Raw genomic sequence first — 18,127 nt, forward strand, 5'->3', positions numbered from 1 at the left:
AGGTATGGTTGTTTAAGCGAGAGGTCTTGGGTTCGAGCCCGGTCCAGGACATTTGTTTTTGAAAAAGCTTTTAAGGTAGTAATACATCTCTTATTAGTATTAGTATTACTATTATTATTATTATTAATATTTATCATAATTATCGTTGTTGTTGTTGTTGTTGTTATTATTATTATTATTATTATTATTATTATTATTATTATTATTATTATTATTATTATTATTATTATTATTATTATTATAGATATTATACTTATTATTATTATTATTATCATTAAAATAAGTACTAGGATTATCATTATTATTAATATTATTATTATTATTATTATTATTATTATTATTATTATTATTATTATTAGTATTATCATTAAAATTATCATTTTTAAAATTATTATTATTAACAAAAGTATTTTTATTAAAACTATCATTTTCAATGTTATTATTACTAAGTACTATCATAAAGTATTAAGAGTCTTATTAATATTATTACTAATAACATAGGCATTATGATCATTATTATTATTACGATTATTATTATTATTATTATTATTTTGAAAACAATACAAATTATTATTATTTTCATTAACATTAGTACTAGTATCATTTTATTATTATTACTAACATAGTGTCATTATTAACAATATCATTTTTATTATTAGTATTGTTATTATTAATAAAGTTATTATTACTATTAGTAGATAAATATTTTTCAAAACTATCATTTTAACAAATGAATATTTTGTATATAAAAAAATATACTTATTACATATACTATAACTATAATAATATTACATATACATTATATATAAAACCTAATAACATTATTTACATAAATATTTACATATAACAAATTTTGATTTAAAAATATAATACAAATTATATAAATATTAGTATAACTATATGTATAATTATTAATATACAAAATAAATATATACATAACCTTTGAAATAACAAATATATTACTAAATTAAATAAATAATATATATAAAATGGTTTGATTATTATTACATGTTAATTATATGTTTTAATATATATAAACGAATGATATAGGTTCGTGAATCTGAGGCCAACCCTACACTTGTTTAACTGACATCATATGTATTTTTACTACAAAATACAGTATTGTGAGTTCATTTGCTCCCTTTTACTCTTTACATTTTTGGAACTGAGAATACATGCGCCATTTTTACAACTGCTTTATTAAATGCTTTTGAAATACATTTTTGAACTGCGAATACATGTAATGCTTTTATAAATGTTTGACGAGATATACACAAGCAAAACATTCCTCGAATGAATTATGTGGACGTGATAATTGCCACCATTGAATTATGTGGACGTGATAATTGCCACAATTGATATGAATATTTTTCCCCTGATTATTATTGCTTGGTAACCTAAGAATTAGGGAACATCACTAATTTTGAGAATTAGTGCACGCCTAATTGACGCGAATCCTAAAGGTAGCTACCGAGTTTAACACCCCCACCCAGAATGTTCACTAGACGGAAGGGCTAGTGGGCGTGGTGTTTAGTACTTCGAAGTTTATATGATTATTATACAGACGAGATGTTCTGTTTTGGAGATATTATTATGCGCATTATATGTTAAGGTCAGTTACCACGCCAAGCTATGAAAGCAATGAAAAGTGAATGTTATGTATCGAGAGAATGATTTTATACACAGGTTACGTGTATGTTATTTTTATGCACGAGGTATGTGTACGGTTACTAAGATTTATGAAAGATGATTTCGTACACGAGAAAGGTGTACTGTATTTAAAAGATATCGCATGTACATTACAGGTGGGTATAGGATTCGGGCCCATTTGTACCATGCAGCATTTAAATCTTGTGGTCTATCAAAATGATGTATTTTATTATTTTATGATAAACCTATGAACTCACCAACCTTTTGGTTGACACTTGAAAGCATGTTTATTCTCAGGTATGAAAGAAATCTTCTGCTGTGCATTTGCTCATATTAGAGATATTACTTGGAGTCATTCATGACATATTTCAAAAGACGTTGAATTCGAGTCGTCGAGTTCATCAAGATTATTATTAAGTCAATTATAATTGGAGGTATTATGAAATAGTATGCTTGCCGTCAACTTTCGATGTAAAGAAAGTTTGTCTTTTAAAAACGAATGCAATGTTTGTAAAATGTATCATATAGAGGTCAATTACCTCGCGATGTAATCAACTATTGTGAATCGTTTATATTGTATATGAACGGGGCATTTCAGAAATCCTTAAGTGAATAACGATAGTTAACGCCCAGAAGATTGAAGAATACTTCATCATTCACAAAGTTGAAATTAGCGTAGAATTCTCGAATGAGTGAGGGATGGATAGGACCGTTTAGAGTGAGAAAGGATTTCCATTTGAGTTTTTCAAATTGCCTTACAAGTTCAGGCATTTCAGTGTGAGCAACTCTTCTTCCTTCGGCAATTTTTCTGCCTGTCAGAAATTTAATGTTGCAGGAAATTCTTTCTTTAAGATCGGGTGGTGGATCATATGAGTCTTTTCTTTTTGCTACAACGGTCTTGCCTTTTTCTTTCGCCATTTTCTACACAATGATACTTCAAATTAATTCAAAGTGTATAATTCAATTGTAGGCAACGGTTTTGCAAACTTTAATTATCATCAATACTTAGAAGTTTTGATGTTAATATTCTTCACATTTTCACTCTACCTTAGTGTCAATGAGTTTGCAACTAGATTAAGATTTTCACAAAGTTCATATGTGTTCTAGACTTTTGAAATCATCATCAACACATGTTTTGACATTCAACATTATTACACTCAATTAGCAACAATGTCATTCATATCATATGAACAATGCTTCTATGAAAATCTAACCTAGATGTATAATGAATCCTAGAATTGTCCAAAGTTAAATCAATGCATAGATATACTACAATCATTACTACAATCGTTTCTAAATTGTTCTTCAAGAACAATTTCAATTGTTTGCATCAATTTAAGTTTTGATTCATTCTAGTTAGGGTTTCTTCATAAACCTAATTCATCATACAAACACAATTGAATGTTAGCAAAGCAAGAATTAATCATACCGAAAGTAGGAATTCAGATTGAAAGAATGAGCGTTCTTCTTCATGCGGTCAATCTCCTCAGCCGTGTGTAGATGTGTGTGTTTTGAAGTGAGTTAGAAAGAAGTAAAAGTGAGGGTTTAATTTAAAACAGAATCAGACCACGCACGGTCGAATCGCGGTCGACCGTGGTGTTAGCCGTGTAGGAATTTTCACGCATACATGGCAGGAGTCTGCGGTCGGGTATACGGTCAGCCGTGATGCTGCCGTGGATTCTTCTGATCACCAATTTCTTCACTTCTTCTTTCTTCGAGCGCGTTTTGATGATTCTTAGGTTCTATAGAATACTTGAGGACAAGTTTTCTTTTCCTAACATTGAATGATTACATCCTGATGTTTAATCATCAATGACACATAATATACTATATTTATATGTATATATATACATATATATATATATATATATATATATATATATATATATATATATATATATATATATATATATATATATATATATATATATATATATATATATATATATATATATATATATATATGCACATATTATACACAAAATGCATCAATCTTGTATTTAGCATGCAATACATAGTTTCACACAAGCACACAATCCTAATATAATTAAGCTTCTTTCAATAATCATTTAAAACCATTTTTCCAAAACCATTTTCTATTTGTAAGAAAAACCTTTCATTAAAGCAAAGTCTTTTGAGAAAGTTATTCTTATTAGCATTTTGATCATTGTTTTTGATTGATTTTAAAATTACCCAATCCTTGACTTATCCCTATCGTTGAATTGTTAGCTTGATCCATTTTCCCCATGTTCTCAATGCATCTAATAATGGACAATGGACTTTGATTACATGATTTGTGTTTGCTAGAGTCGTGACACACATTCATTTCAAGTTTATCTTTTGATGAACCATAAGTAGTTATCCCTTCAAGTTTTCTTTTCAATGTGTTATTTTCATCAATTAAAACTTTGTTAAGTTATCTAACTTTGTGTAATTCTTTCTCTAAAAGTTTTACTTTGTCACGACTACTATCATAGACAAATTTAATAGTCTTGTAATCATCTAACAATTCTTCATAATTAGAATGATATAATACATGTACCTCATTGCAATCCATGCTTGAGACATCATCTTTTTGAAAGGAGATTCAACCTCTTCTTCACTTTGACCATCATGATTCAAATCATTCCAAGAACTCATGAGGTAAAAGTCTTCATTTCCATTCAACCCTTTTGCTTGAGAATCGCCAAGCTTCTCCACATCCTTCCCTATTCCTTTACCCTTTAAACTCCTAGAGTTTTATTCTTCTTGAGAACATAGTTAGTCCTAACATTCCTTTGCACTTTCACATGAAATTATTTTCAATCTTTCTTCACTAGGAAGAATTCCATGAAGTAGTGAAATTGCATCAATTTGTTTCAAAATATCATTGTTTTGAAATGTTGACTTCACTAGTCTTGAACTAGCTTGTGGAACAAAGTCTCCTACTTTGATTATTCTCCACATGTAGTAATCCTTGGATTTGAGGTAAGCCTCAAATCTTAATTTCCACACATCAATATCCATCTCATCAAAAATTGGTGCTCCTTTCACCAATTCTTCCAAGTATTCCATAGTTTGAGTTGATCCGAGAATCGTTGACTCAAGTGTTTGCACAAAACGAATTTTGACACTTTCAAAAACGTTTGTAGAGCAATGATTTGAGCAACTGCTCTGATACCAATTGTAAGTAACTAGATGGGAGTGAATAGTTACTTGATATGTTTTTATCACTTTTTCGATTGATCCCCAAATTCGATTAACTTTGATTAACCAATTCAACCCAAACTTGATGTGTGTAGTGTATATGTTCAACATGATAAATGAAGTAATGTAAAGAACATACACACAAGGATTTATAGTGGTTTGGCTGGATGTTAACTAATCCACCTTAATCTACTCCCCGCTTACACTAATCGGGATTTGTTGCTTCACTAAGCACTTTTCTCCAAACTCGGTGGAGATCCGATTTACAAGTCTTCAACTTCTTTGGTAGACAACAAACCTAATATTTCTATCCATTTGAAAGATCAACTCCAAGCCTAGATCAACTTGTCTTCACCTTGGATAAGTATTAATCTCCAAATAAGATTAATCAACATCCTAAGTCCCTTTAAGGAAGTAGATCACTAAGCTAGCCTATGCTTCTACTAATTGAAGTTACAAGACTTATACACTTTGCAATGATGATCCTAAGACAATACTAGGACATACATTACACTAAGTAAACTCACAAGATTAATGATTTTGATTAGTAAGTTTACAACAACCAAATTCTATATCTATAAGATCATAGAATCTTCTCTTGCTAGATCACATTTGAGTAGTAACTAGAGCCCTTGTGATCTCTGGAAATAAGCCTTTGAAATATGCAAGAGGGTCAGCTTCAAATGCTCGTTAATGTTTGCCTTTTATAGTGGGATTCAAAAAGTAGCCGTTGACACATGGTTGCCATCAAGGTCGATCGTGGTGCGACTGTGCGTGCTCCAGTCCAAATTTAGTATCCGTTGTATAGCCGTTTGACTCAAATTTGCACACCACATTTTGGCACCTTTACTCCTTCTAGCACCTGCAAAAGAAATCAAACATCCTATATAAGTACTATATGCATTAAGTGTGTGAGATTTGGTCTTAATGCATGAAAGTGACTAATCATTCCAAAAGTGGCAAACCCAACATTCTTGGAGAAGTTTCTTGATTGATATTTTAGGAAATCTCAGTTTGGTCAAGACTTAGTTAGTCACTTTAATGCCTTTGATTCAATTCTAAAGACTAGTCACTATGTCATTAACTTCCTAGTTTCAGTTAATCACAAGTCATGTTCTTTTTGAGTGTAGTTAAAGATTAATTGAATAATGTCTCCATAAGATAATCATGAAATATGTAGAGACATCAAAGTTAAGTCTTAAGTAATCACCCTTAGTTACTTAGACTAGACCAAATAGACAATTGACTATACTTTCATTGTGAACCATTTTACACTTAATTTATTGGAGTAGGATAGTTACTTGAATCCTAACTAGTAAGCACATAGCAAACATATTAATCAAGTTGACAAGTTTATGAGTATTAATCACATTGTCAAGTAACAAGTAATACTCACACATAGCAAGAGAGAGTTATTCTAGGATCAATCATATAGATACTTGCACAACTTATAATTCAAGTTTTAACAAGTTTAAGTGCAATATAACATATTGCTTGATTAATGTGTAAGCACACATTAATGTCCAACACATGCACAAGGGAAGAGCAATCTCTAGTTGGGACTTGGTGACCATCCTAAATGTATCTAAGTGTGTTTTAGGATTATAAGTCATTACTAGTTAACCTTGAGAGCATTGTTCCTCATTTAGCCTTAATTAATCACTAAGTCATTTCTAATAGCAGTTATTGTTCTAGTGACATTGGCTTAAGTGTGTTGGTACTTGATGATCATACTAAGGATATCTAGATAAGAATTAATATCACAAGTTGTTGATTAACACTTATTTATTATGCCTAATCTTGGCTAATTTGTCATTAAGATGTCATTAGACTAATTAATCACAATTAGTGTTTTTATGACCAAAACTCAATTGAGCATGGAGAAGGCATCTATTCTAAGCATGTTGAGAAAGGTTTCATGAATTATAGATGTCGGGAACTAGTCAAACTTTATTTGGTCAAAAATGGTAACAGAGAAAATTGCGGTCGCACTGCGGTTGATTTGGTGGTGACCATGTAACTTGTTTTCACAAAACTGCGTTGCAATTCAGTTTTGGGTTTCACGGTTGACTATGCGGTTGATGGTACCTCGACCGTGTGTTTAACTGAACTTTTAATTTCATTCTTTAACCTATGTTTGACTTGGTCGTTTGCAAGATAAAGTATGGATTAGTGACCTTACATGTTTTATGTTAAGATGTCAGTCATTACTTATGCATATGTATGTGTCATCATCAAAACATATTCTTTGGTTAATCATACTTAAGTTTATCATTAAGTGCATTAACCCACATTCAACCAACAAGATGTTGCAGCTTATGTTAAGGTTTTGACTTTGGACTTAAAGATAAAGCAAATTGGGCTATTCAAGTTGAAGTATTGGAAAAGTATTGGACTGCAGCCCACTTAAAAGTTCGTTTAATTTATTATGGAGTATAAAAGGCTGGCTAATGTTGAGAGAAGAACTATCAGATTCATCTTATTCTTATTTTTTTCTCATCGATCTGCAAACTCTCTCAAACACTCTCTCACTCTACAAAATCGGGATTTTTCTTTCTTGTTCTTGAATACTTTAATAGCAATAAATCTGGATTAGTATTAGAGAACTTTGGTTCTTATTTTGTTTCTGAATGATTAATTATTCAAAGTTGTCTTGAACAATTTCTGTAATAGTTTGATTTAATTAAGAAGATTGGTTACTGGTGTTTAGTTGATTATCTGTATTTGATCTATATTTTGTACATGGTATCAGAGCCGAATCAAATCTACTAAGTGTTCTTCTTCGATTGGTGGTCGTTTTTCGTTGAGATTTGAAATTAGGGTTTCGACAAATTGGGGCTTATTCTTCTCTGTGATCATCGTGGTGTTTTATTGATATTCTTGTGGATTCGAAGGCGTATCCTGACTGAATAGATTGTTAAATCTATTCTTGGTATTCTGAAAACCCTAATCGCTTAATTTAGGGTTTGTGGTTATTGCTTCTTTTTCTGTATTCTTCACACACGATCATCTTGATCTCTTCGGTTACTTATATCCCTTCTTTATCTATTGAATTGTGCTAAGCTGTTTTCTTTGTAGAAGAGACATAACTGTACCCAACTCTTGATCCCAGTTCTTGAAACTGGTGAATACCTGATCAAGCACAGTTGTGTAATAGGAATATATTTGTTCTTTATTCTTTGTTTTCTCTGTTATTTATTCAATGGGTGATTCAGGAGGGGATGCCACTACATCTGATAATCCTGTTTCAAAACTGGATTTTAGTAACCCTTTATTTTTACACCCAAGTGACATTACTAGTACACCTATAATTACTTTTAAATTGCTTGGTACTAAAAATTATAGGGTTTGGAAATGTGCTATGACTCTTGCTTTAAAAACTAAAAACAAGTTTAGTTTTGTTGATAAAACTGTTGTTAAAGATACAACCAATGAGATTTTAAGTAATTAATGGGAAAGATGTAATTTTTTTGTACTTTCATGGATTCTTGGGCCAATCTCAGAAGAATTGTATTTGGGTCAAGTTTTTTCAACTGTAGCTTCTGAGATTTGGGTTGAGTTAAAAGAGACTTATGATAGAGTTGATGGTTCTATGGTGTTTAATTTACATCAGAAGATAAATTCTTTAACACAAAATGGCACAACACTTTCTGAATATTATCACTCACTTAATTCTTTTTGGAAACAATTTGATGCTATGGTTGAAATTCCTAATAACTCAGATGAATTAAAAGCACATCATGTTATGATTAAACTAATGCAATTCTTAATGGGATTGGATGATTCCTATTATTCACTCAGAAGTGCTATCTTAACAACTGAATCATTACCATCTATTAAAACTGCTTATTCTATTCTCTCTAGAGAGGAATCTCACAGAATCACTTCACAACACACTTTCAAGAAGCCTCCTTCTTATGCTTTAATGCTAAGATCACTACAAATCAAACAATATTCAAAATTATAACAATCAAAATAATAGTGTTAATTAAAGGTAGAGGTCCTAATCTAAATCTTAAATGCACAAAATGTCAAAAGATTGGGCATACAATTGACAGATGTTATGAAGTTGTGGGCTATCCTCCTAACTACAAAGGAAAAATGGTTAATAACAAAATTAACTATAATCACACACCAACTTGGAATAACAGTTCTGGTAACAGAAATTTTGCTAGTAATTCTACCATTGCAGAGTCATCTTCTCCAAGTAATATGCCTTTTTCTGAAGAACAACTTTATGTTCTAATGTCTTTAATTAATTCAAAGGCACCTTCTCATGATCCTAAGGCCAATATGGCAGATATAGGACCATTCTATTCTAGTTTATCTGATTGTCCTAAGGTCAATTGACTAATAGGGTTTCTTCATATACTAAACCTAGTTGGATTATTAACTCTGGAGCAAATCAACACTATATAACAAGTGAATGTGGGCTTAAAAATGTTGTTGACATTACTGATTTAAATCTGGCTATTGAACATCCAAATGGTTCTTTTGCTAAATTTCATAAAATTGGAGATTTTTCTATTTCTTCTGACATTACTTTGTTTGATGTTTTGGTTGTTCCAGAATATCAGGTTAATCTTATGGCTGTTTATAAATTGGCTAGAGATAGCAAGACCTTGGAGACTGGTAGTGTCCATAGTGGACTCTATGTGCTTGATAATATGACAGATGTAAGTAAACTATCTAGTCATACTTATACTCATAATTGTTTTCTTACTAAACATACCTGGCATAACAGACTTGGACACCCTGCAGAACCTATTATGCAGGTTTTAAAGGGTTCCCTTGGCTTTGACAATGACAGTGTTATGCCTTGTGATGTATGCCATAAGGCAAAACAAACAAGAGAACCTTTTCCCTTAAGTGACAATGTGTCTAAAGATATTGGTGAACTTGTTCACCTAGATATCTGGGGACCATATAAAATTACTACTAGGGAAGGGTACAGATATTTCTTGACAATTGTGGATGATTATTCTAGGGCTGTTCGGGTATTTTTGCTTTCTCATAAAAGTGACACAACTGAAAATATTATACACTTTGTTCATATGTTTAAAAATCAATTTAACAAATCAATTAAAATGTTTAGAAGTGATAATGGGACTGAATTCATAAAAACATTATCAACTTTTTTTGAGTAATCAAGGCATTATACATCAAACATCTTGCTCCTACACACCACAACAGAATGGTGTAGTGGAAAGAAAACATAGGCATCTTTTGAATGTGGCTAGGTCACTTCTATTTCAAAGTGGAGTTCCATTAAATCTATGGGGTGACTGTGTTCTCACATCTACATATCTCATTAATAAAACTCCTTCCTCTGTTTTGAAAGGAAAGACACCATATGAGATTGTTTATGGAAAGCCTCCTTCCTTAAATCATCTCAGGGTGTTTGGATGCTTGTGTTTTGCTACTAAACTAAATGTTCATGATAAATTTGGGTCTAAATCTGATAAATGTATTCTTATTGCCAAATTCAAATACTCAAAAAGGTTACAAACATTACAATCTTACAAAGATGATTTTAGTCTCAAGGGATGTTAAGTTTTATGAAAATATTTTTCCTTTTAAAATGAAATCAACTTCTGATAATTCTTCTTCATTTAAAGAATCTGATTATATTAACTTCTTTATGCAAATTTTCAGAGTGAACCTGGTGCACCTTCTCAAGATCCCAATGATGACAATCATTCTGATCATGGTGAAGGTAGAGGCACCCTACATGGAGTAGTCAAAATCCTGACACTTCCAAACATACAGATACTAGTTACAAAGAAACTGATAATGTCACAGATACTAGTAATGTGTCAGGATCTGATGTTCATGTAGGTGAAACCACAGCAACACCAATGATGGACCCTCCTGAAAATCTAACTAATAATTCTGAGGGTAATAGTGTTCAAGTACCACTTGATACTAATTTGAGAAGGTCTTAGGGAATCTGTTTTATCTAAAAGATTGGAAGACTATCAATTAACCAGAAAAGTTAAATATGGCCTGGAAAGATATCTTAATTGTGCAAAATTAAGTGATAAAAATCTTTGTTTTGTTGTTTCCTTAAACAAGAATTTTGAATCTAAGTCTTATCATGAAGCTTGTACCAACCCAGATTGGAATGATGCAATGAATGCTGAAATGGAAGCTTTAAATAGAAATCAAACGTGGGTTTTAACAGATCTTCCACCAAATAGAAAACCCATGGGATTCAAATGGGTTTATAAAATTAAATAAAAATCTAATGGTGAGATAGAAAGATATAAAGCTAGGATACCAACTGAAATGTCCCGTTCATATCGATTATAAACGTTTCATATTAATTGATTTTGTTTCGAGGTTTTGACCTCTATATGAGACATTTTTCAAAGACTGCATTCGATCTTTAAAACAAACCATAACCTTTATTTTATCGATAAAGGTTTAAAACATTACGAAGATTATCAATTAATGATAATCTAAAATATAGCGTTTTCACATGACCATTACATAATGGTTTACAATAATATTACACATCAACTTAAGCCTTCGAATGCAGTTTTTAGATAATATTATACAAGCATGCAGACTCCAATCCTGTCTTTATTTAGCATGCAACAGCGGAAGCTCTTAATAATCACCTGAGAATAAACATGCTTTAAACGTCAACAAAAATGTTGGTGAGTTATAGGTTTAACCTACATATTTATCAAATCGTAATAATAGACCACAAGATTTCATATTTCCATTTTTCATAAACATCATGCATGCATATAGCCATCTGCATAAAAATCATTCATATGAATTGAACACCTGGTAACCGGCATTAACCATAATGCATAGAATATCCCCACAGACATCGACGTCTGTATAATGATAATCTCGAAGTACTAAAGCCATCCATAAACATGAATGGGGGTTGTTAGGCCCAATAGATCTATCTTTATGATTCGCGTCAATTAGGGGCCATTTCCCTAATTCTTAGGTTACCAGACTTGAAGGGCGATATTCGATTTCGATAATCCAACCATAGAATGTAGTTTCGCGTACTTGTGTCTATTTTGTAAAACATTTATAAAACTACATGTATTCTCATCCCAAAAATATTAGATTTTAAAAGTGTGACTATAACTCACTTTCACAGATTCTTAATTCGTCGAGAATTAGACTTGGCCACTGGTTGATTCACGAACCTATAACAAATATATACATATATATCAAAGTATGATCGAAATATATTCACAACATTTTTATTATGTGTTACCATTTTAAATTGTTAAGTTAGCAGTTCAACGTTAGTAGTCCATAATTAGTAGTCCACAATTAGTAGTACATAAATAAATATAATTTCTCGAATCAAACCACGACCCAGTGTATACAAGTCTCAGACTTGATCACAACTCAAAGTATATATATTATTTTGGAATCAACATCAACCCTGTATAGCAAACTCGAGCATTACCACATATAGAGCGTCTATGGTTATTCCAAATAATATATATAGATGACGTCGATATGATATGTCAAAACATTGTATGCGTGTCTATGGTCTATCAAGATTACATAATATATGTTAGAATAGATGTCTAATACAATATAAGTTAGTTAAGTTATGGTCAGTATAGATTTGTTACAAATTTCACGTAGCTAAAACAAGCAAAATTATCCAATTTTGTTTTACCCATAACTTCTTCGTTTTAAATCCGTTTTGAGTGAATCAAAGTGCTATGGTTTCGTATCGAACTTGAGTTTATGAAAATAAATAGAAAAAGTAATGGTTTATAGTCAGAGTTACAGGTTACAAGTCATTTGTGTAAGAGGTAGTCATTTCAGTCGAAAGAACGACGTCTAGATGACCATTTTGAAAACATACTTCTGTATTGAGTTTAACCAAGATTTTTGGATATAGTTTCATGTTCATATGAAATATAATTTTCCTAGAAGAACAACTTTTAAATCAAAGGTTATCATAGTTTTTAATTATCTAACCCAAAACAGCCCTCGGTTTTACAACGACGGCGTATATCCGGTTTTACGGTGTTCTTCGTGTTTCCAGGTTTTAAATCATTAAGTTAGCATATCATATAGATATAGAACATATGTTTAGTTGATTTTAAAAGTTAAGTTAGAAGGATTAACTTTGTTTGCGAACAAGTTTAGAATTAACTAAACTATGTTATAGTGATTTACAAGTTATAATCTTCGAATAAGATAGTTATATATATATATATATATATATATATATATATATATATATATATATGAATCGAATGAGGTTATGAACATCATCACTACCTCAAGTATAGTAGGTAAACCTACTGGAAATGACAATAAATTATCTAGAGCTTCAAAGTATCTTGGATGGCTTGAAAGTTCTTGAAGTAGAATCATGACACAAAAACAAGTTCAAGTAAGATTTTCTACTCGAATTAAGATAGTTATAGTTATATAATTTGAATCAAAGTTTGAATATAAGTATTACCTTGAATTAAAATGATAAACTACTGTAAATAACAAAGGTTTCTTGATCTTATATGATTACTTGAAATGGATTAGAAAGCTTAGAAGTAGACTTGCAAACTTGAAAGTGTTCTTGATGTGTTCTTGAGTTGTTGTTTTGTATGTTGATCTAGGTTAGGATTTATGAGTTAGATTGATGTAGATTATGAAGAAAATGATGAAGAACACTTAGAACACCAAGAGAGAACTTGAGAGAGATAAGTTTGATTCAAGAAAATTGAAAAGTGAATGTGTTTGTGTGAGTGAATCTACACGTGAATATGGGATGGTAATATAGGCTCCATTAGTTTGTAATTTTGTGAGATATTTCATGCTAGTTGCCAAATAATGGTTCCCACATGTTTAGGTGACTCATTAAGGCTGCTAAGAGCTGATCATTGAAGTGTATATACCACTAGTATGTACATCTAGGAGTTGGGTATTGTACGAGTACGAATACGGATCGAGTACGAGTAGAATTATTGATGAAAATGAATGGAAATGTAATTGCAACCATTTTTGTTTAGTATGAGTGTTTTGATATATGTCTTGAAGTCTTCCAAAAGTATAATAATACATCTTAATATACTACATGGATATACATTTTAACTGAGTCGTTAAGTCATCGTTAGTCGTTACATGTAAGTGTTGTTTCGAAACCTTTAAGTTAACAATTTTGTTAAATGTAATTAATCCATTGTTATTATACTTAAATGAGATGTTAAATTGTTATGTTATCATGATAACATGGTGTATGAATATATCTTAATATATATATATATATATATATATATATATATATATATTAAAATACTATTACAACGATAATCGTTACATATATATATCGTTTCGAAATCCTTAAGTTAGTAGTCTCGTCTTACTCATGTAGTTCATTGTGAATACACTTAATAATATGATTAATTATCATTTTATCATGTTAAACATAGTGTTTTCATATCTTAATACAATACATATGTATTTATTTTAATTAAAACGTTGTTATAACGATAATCGTTATATATATCGTTTCGAGTTTCTTTAATTCAGTAGTTTCATTTTATGCATATAACTCTTTGTTAATATACTTTGTGAGATACTTACTTATCATTATATCATGTTAAATATATATATATATATATATATATATATATATATATATATATATATATATATATATATATATATATATATACATCCATATATATATCGTCATGTCGTTTTTATAAGTTTTAACGTTCGTGAATCGCCGGACAACTGGGTGGTCAATTGTCTACATGAAACTCATTTCAATTAATCAAATCTTAACAAGTTTGATTGCTTAACATGTTGGAAACATTTAATCATGTAAATATCAATTTCATTTAATATATATAAACATGGAAAAGTTCGGGTCACTACAGTAGCTAAGGGTTATAGTCAAACTGAGGGTGTTGATTATGATGAAACCTTTTCACCTGTGGTGAAAATGGTTACTGTTAGATGTGTTTTAACTCTTGTTGTTACTAATGGGTGGTTATTATATCAGTTAGACACTAATAATGCCTTTTTATATGGTGATCTTGATGAGGAAGTCTATATGAGTTTACCTCCTGGATATTTTGATAAATCTGAAACAAAAGTCTGTAAGTTAATCAAGTCTTTATATGGTCTCAAGCAGGCTCCTACAAAGTGGAATGAGAAATTATCTAATTGTTTAATTGAGAATGGTTTTGTGCAATCAAATAATTATTTTTCAATGTTTATTAAAAACAAAGGAGATGTTTTTGTTATTTTCTCTTGTTTATGTGGATGATATTGTTTTAACTGGGAATACTGTTGATGAGATTAATTGTGTTAAGAAATTTTTAAGTACTAAATTCATGATTAAAGATTTAGGGTTACTAAAGTATTTCCTAGGAATTGAAGTAAATAAAACTGATGAAGGGTTGAATTTATCTCAAAGGAAATAATGTCTATAATTAATTATTGAATTTGGTTTACTTCCTTCAAAACCTGTTAATACACCCATTGATGTTAATGTGTCTGCTTATAAATCAAAATGAGAATATCATCAAAAATATGACAATTTATCAAAAGCTTGTTGGGAAATTAATTTATATAACTATAACTAGACCTGATATTAGTTATGTTGTACATGTGTTAAGTCAATTTATGCATGCTCCTACTAAATCTCATTTGAAACTAGCTTTTAGAGTTTTGAAATATCTTAAAGGTTATCCAGGTAAGGGTCTGTATCAACAAAGGTATGCATAATTTTTCTCTTACTATATATGTAGACTCAGATTGGGGTAAGAATTTATTGGCTAGAAAGTCAATTTCTGGTTTTTGCATATTTCTAGGAGATACATTAATCTCTTGGAAAAGCAAAAAGCAGTCCACTATCCCTAGATCCTCTGCAGAAGCAGAGTATAGAGCAATGGCTACTGCAACATGTGAGTTGGTTTGGGTTTTAAAAGTTTTAAGTGAGTTAAAAGTTAAAAACTTAATTCCTATAAAACTTTTCTGTGACAATTCACCTGCAATACAAATATCTGCCAATCATGTTCTACATGCAAGAACAAAACACTTTGATATAGATTGGCATTATGTAAGAGAAAATGTTTCAAGTGGTTTGATTAAAGTTGAAAAAATTGACTTACACTTAAATACAGCTGACATATTCACAAAAGGTTTATCTACAGCTCAACATAGTTTATTTTGTGAAGATCTTTAATTAAAAGATGTGTTTACAAAACAGATTGTGGGGGAGTGTTAAAAAGGGTTGTTTTATTTTTTAACAATCTGTTTTGTAATTTAGTTTGGTTTATGATGATAAGCTGATTATGTTGATAGACTTGTTGAAGAATAGTAGATGTTGCAGTTTATGTTGAGGTTTTGGCTTTAACTTAAAGACAAAGCAAATTGGGCTATTCAAGTTGAAGTATTGGATAAGTATTGGACTGCAGCCCACTTAAAAGCCCGTTTAATTTATTATGGAGTATAAAAGGCTGGCTAATGTTGAGAGAAGAACTATCAGATTCATTATATTCTTATTTTTTTCTCATCAATTTGCAAACTCTCTTAAACGCTCTCTCACTCTACAAAATTAGGGTTTTTCTTTCTTGTTCTTGAATCCAGATTTAATAACAATAAACTAGGATTAGTGTTAGAGAACTTTGGTTCTTATTTTGCTTCTGAATGATTAATTGTTCAAAGTTGTCTTGAACAATTTCTGTAATAGTCTGATTCAATTAAGAAGATTGGTTACTAGTATTTTGTTGATTATCTGTATTTGATCTATATTTTGTACAAATACTGATTAAAATTTAAAAAATTAACAGTTGTAACAGGGATTTGATATTAAGAGAGAGCTAATTGATTAATTAAATCATTTAATCAATGATCATTGCTATTTATGTGATATTGAATGATTTGATTTAAATGTGTTTATTTTTTATCCAATTTAATTTGGGATGTCCTTCTGCAAAAAATAAATAAACAAATAAATAAATAAATAAATAAATGTTCTGTTGTAGCTTGTGTGGTAGTGATATGCATCTTTTAGCGAGAGCTCGGGAGTTCAACTTTCGTAGAGTGCAACATTGAGGATAAGGTTGCCCATTTACCATTTAATTCCATCCAAAGGTGCCTTTCGCACATCGCGTTGCGGAGGCAGTGGGGAAGGAGGGTTTTTACCTCCCATGCTCTCGGATTTGGTCCGATTTCTTCTTGGGCAGCAATTGGTAGGGATGGCAACGGGCGAGAAAAAACCTATGACCCGCGGGCATCCTATCCGTGATGGATAGGTCATAAATTCTTACCCGCGGGCACTGGTACGGGTACAAAATTATACCCGCTAACGGGTCGCGGGCGGGTCGTGGATATATATTACCCGTCATGGGTAAAACCCGATCCGTAAATCCGTACATTTTTTTAATTTACCCGCGAGTTTATACATATAATTATTAAATTTAAAAGTGATTTTAGTTATAATATAATAATTATTAGATATATAATGTTACATATAAGTAAAAATAATAATTTTTAAGTCATTTTACATGTAGCGTGCACATTTATGGTTTATAATTAAATCTATAACTTTTAATTTTTTTTACTAAGTTGTATATTTTTATTATCAGCGGGTCACGGGTATCCGCGAGTCACGGGCATGGGTGAAATATTTTTACCCGCGGGCGGGTAACGGGTCTCAACGAGAAAAAGAACAACCCGATGGGCGGGTCGCGGGTATATAAGATCCGTGCCTATTACCCGCGGACGCCATCTCTAGCAATTGGGGGAGGGTTATACAACTGTGGGAGATGAACACTTGGCTGGTTAAGTCTCTGGGTGATCCCGTACTGATGTTAAAAAATAAAAATAGAAATAAATAAGTAAATAGATAGTGGATACCTAACTTAAATGAGCAGGCAAATAGTGTAAAAGAAAATTTAAATTTATTTGATTCCACTTTTACATATTTGTCATGCTAGGTTCGGGTAAGACTGTTTCCAACCCTGACTGTGATGTCAGAGTCGAATTGTGTACTTTTTGGTAGAAAAGTGGGTTTTTGTTCGTGACTGTATTTGACATTCGATAACCCAAAATTTCAAATTTTTGTGTTAAATATTAGTAGGGTGATATGGTAAAATCTGATTGAAAAAATTGGGTGAGAAAAATAAATAAATAAAAACAATATATACTCTCTCTCTCTCTCTCTTTCTCTCTCTCTCCCTCATTGGTCCTCCTCCTACCTCACGCTCATTTCTCCTCTGTTCAAAATTGCGACTTAAGCCATGTTACGTCAAACTTTGACGCTGCGATAATGGCGTCA

At 31.0% G+C, this 18,127-nt stretch overlaps 1 protein-coding gene across 1 annotated transcript; it reads left to right on the top strand.

Annotated features, from left to right (window-relative positions):
- Positions 1-8,038: 8,038 nt before the first annotated feature.
- On the top strand, positions 8,039-8,803 carry LOC139860019 (uncharacterized). Its single transcript, XM_071848791.1, has 2 exons — positions 8,039-8,279; positions 8,340-8,803. The coding sequence occupies exons 1-2, from the start codon at positions 8,039-8,041 to the stop codon at positions 8,801-8,803; spliced, it is 705 nt and encodes a 234-aa protein (XP_071704892.1).
- The last annotated feature ends 9,324 nt before the right edge of the window (positions 8,804-18,127 follow it).

Source organism: Rutidosis leptorrhynchoides, chromosome 7 (assembly GCF_046630445.1).
Source record: "Rutidosis leptorrhynchoides isolate AG116_Rl617_1_P2 chromosome 7, CSIRO_AGI_Rlap_v1, whole genome shotgun sequence".
NCBI classification, from domain to species: Eukaryota; Viridiplantae; Streptophyta; class Magnoliopsida; order Asterales; family Asteraceae; genus Rutidosis; species Rutidosis leptorrhynchoides.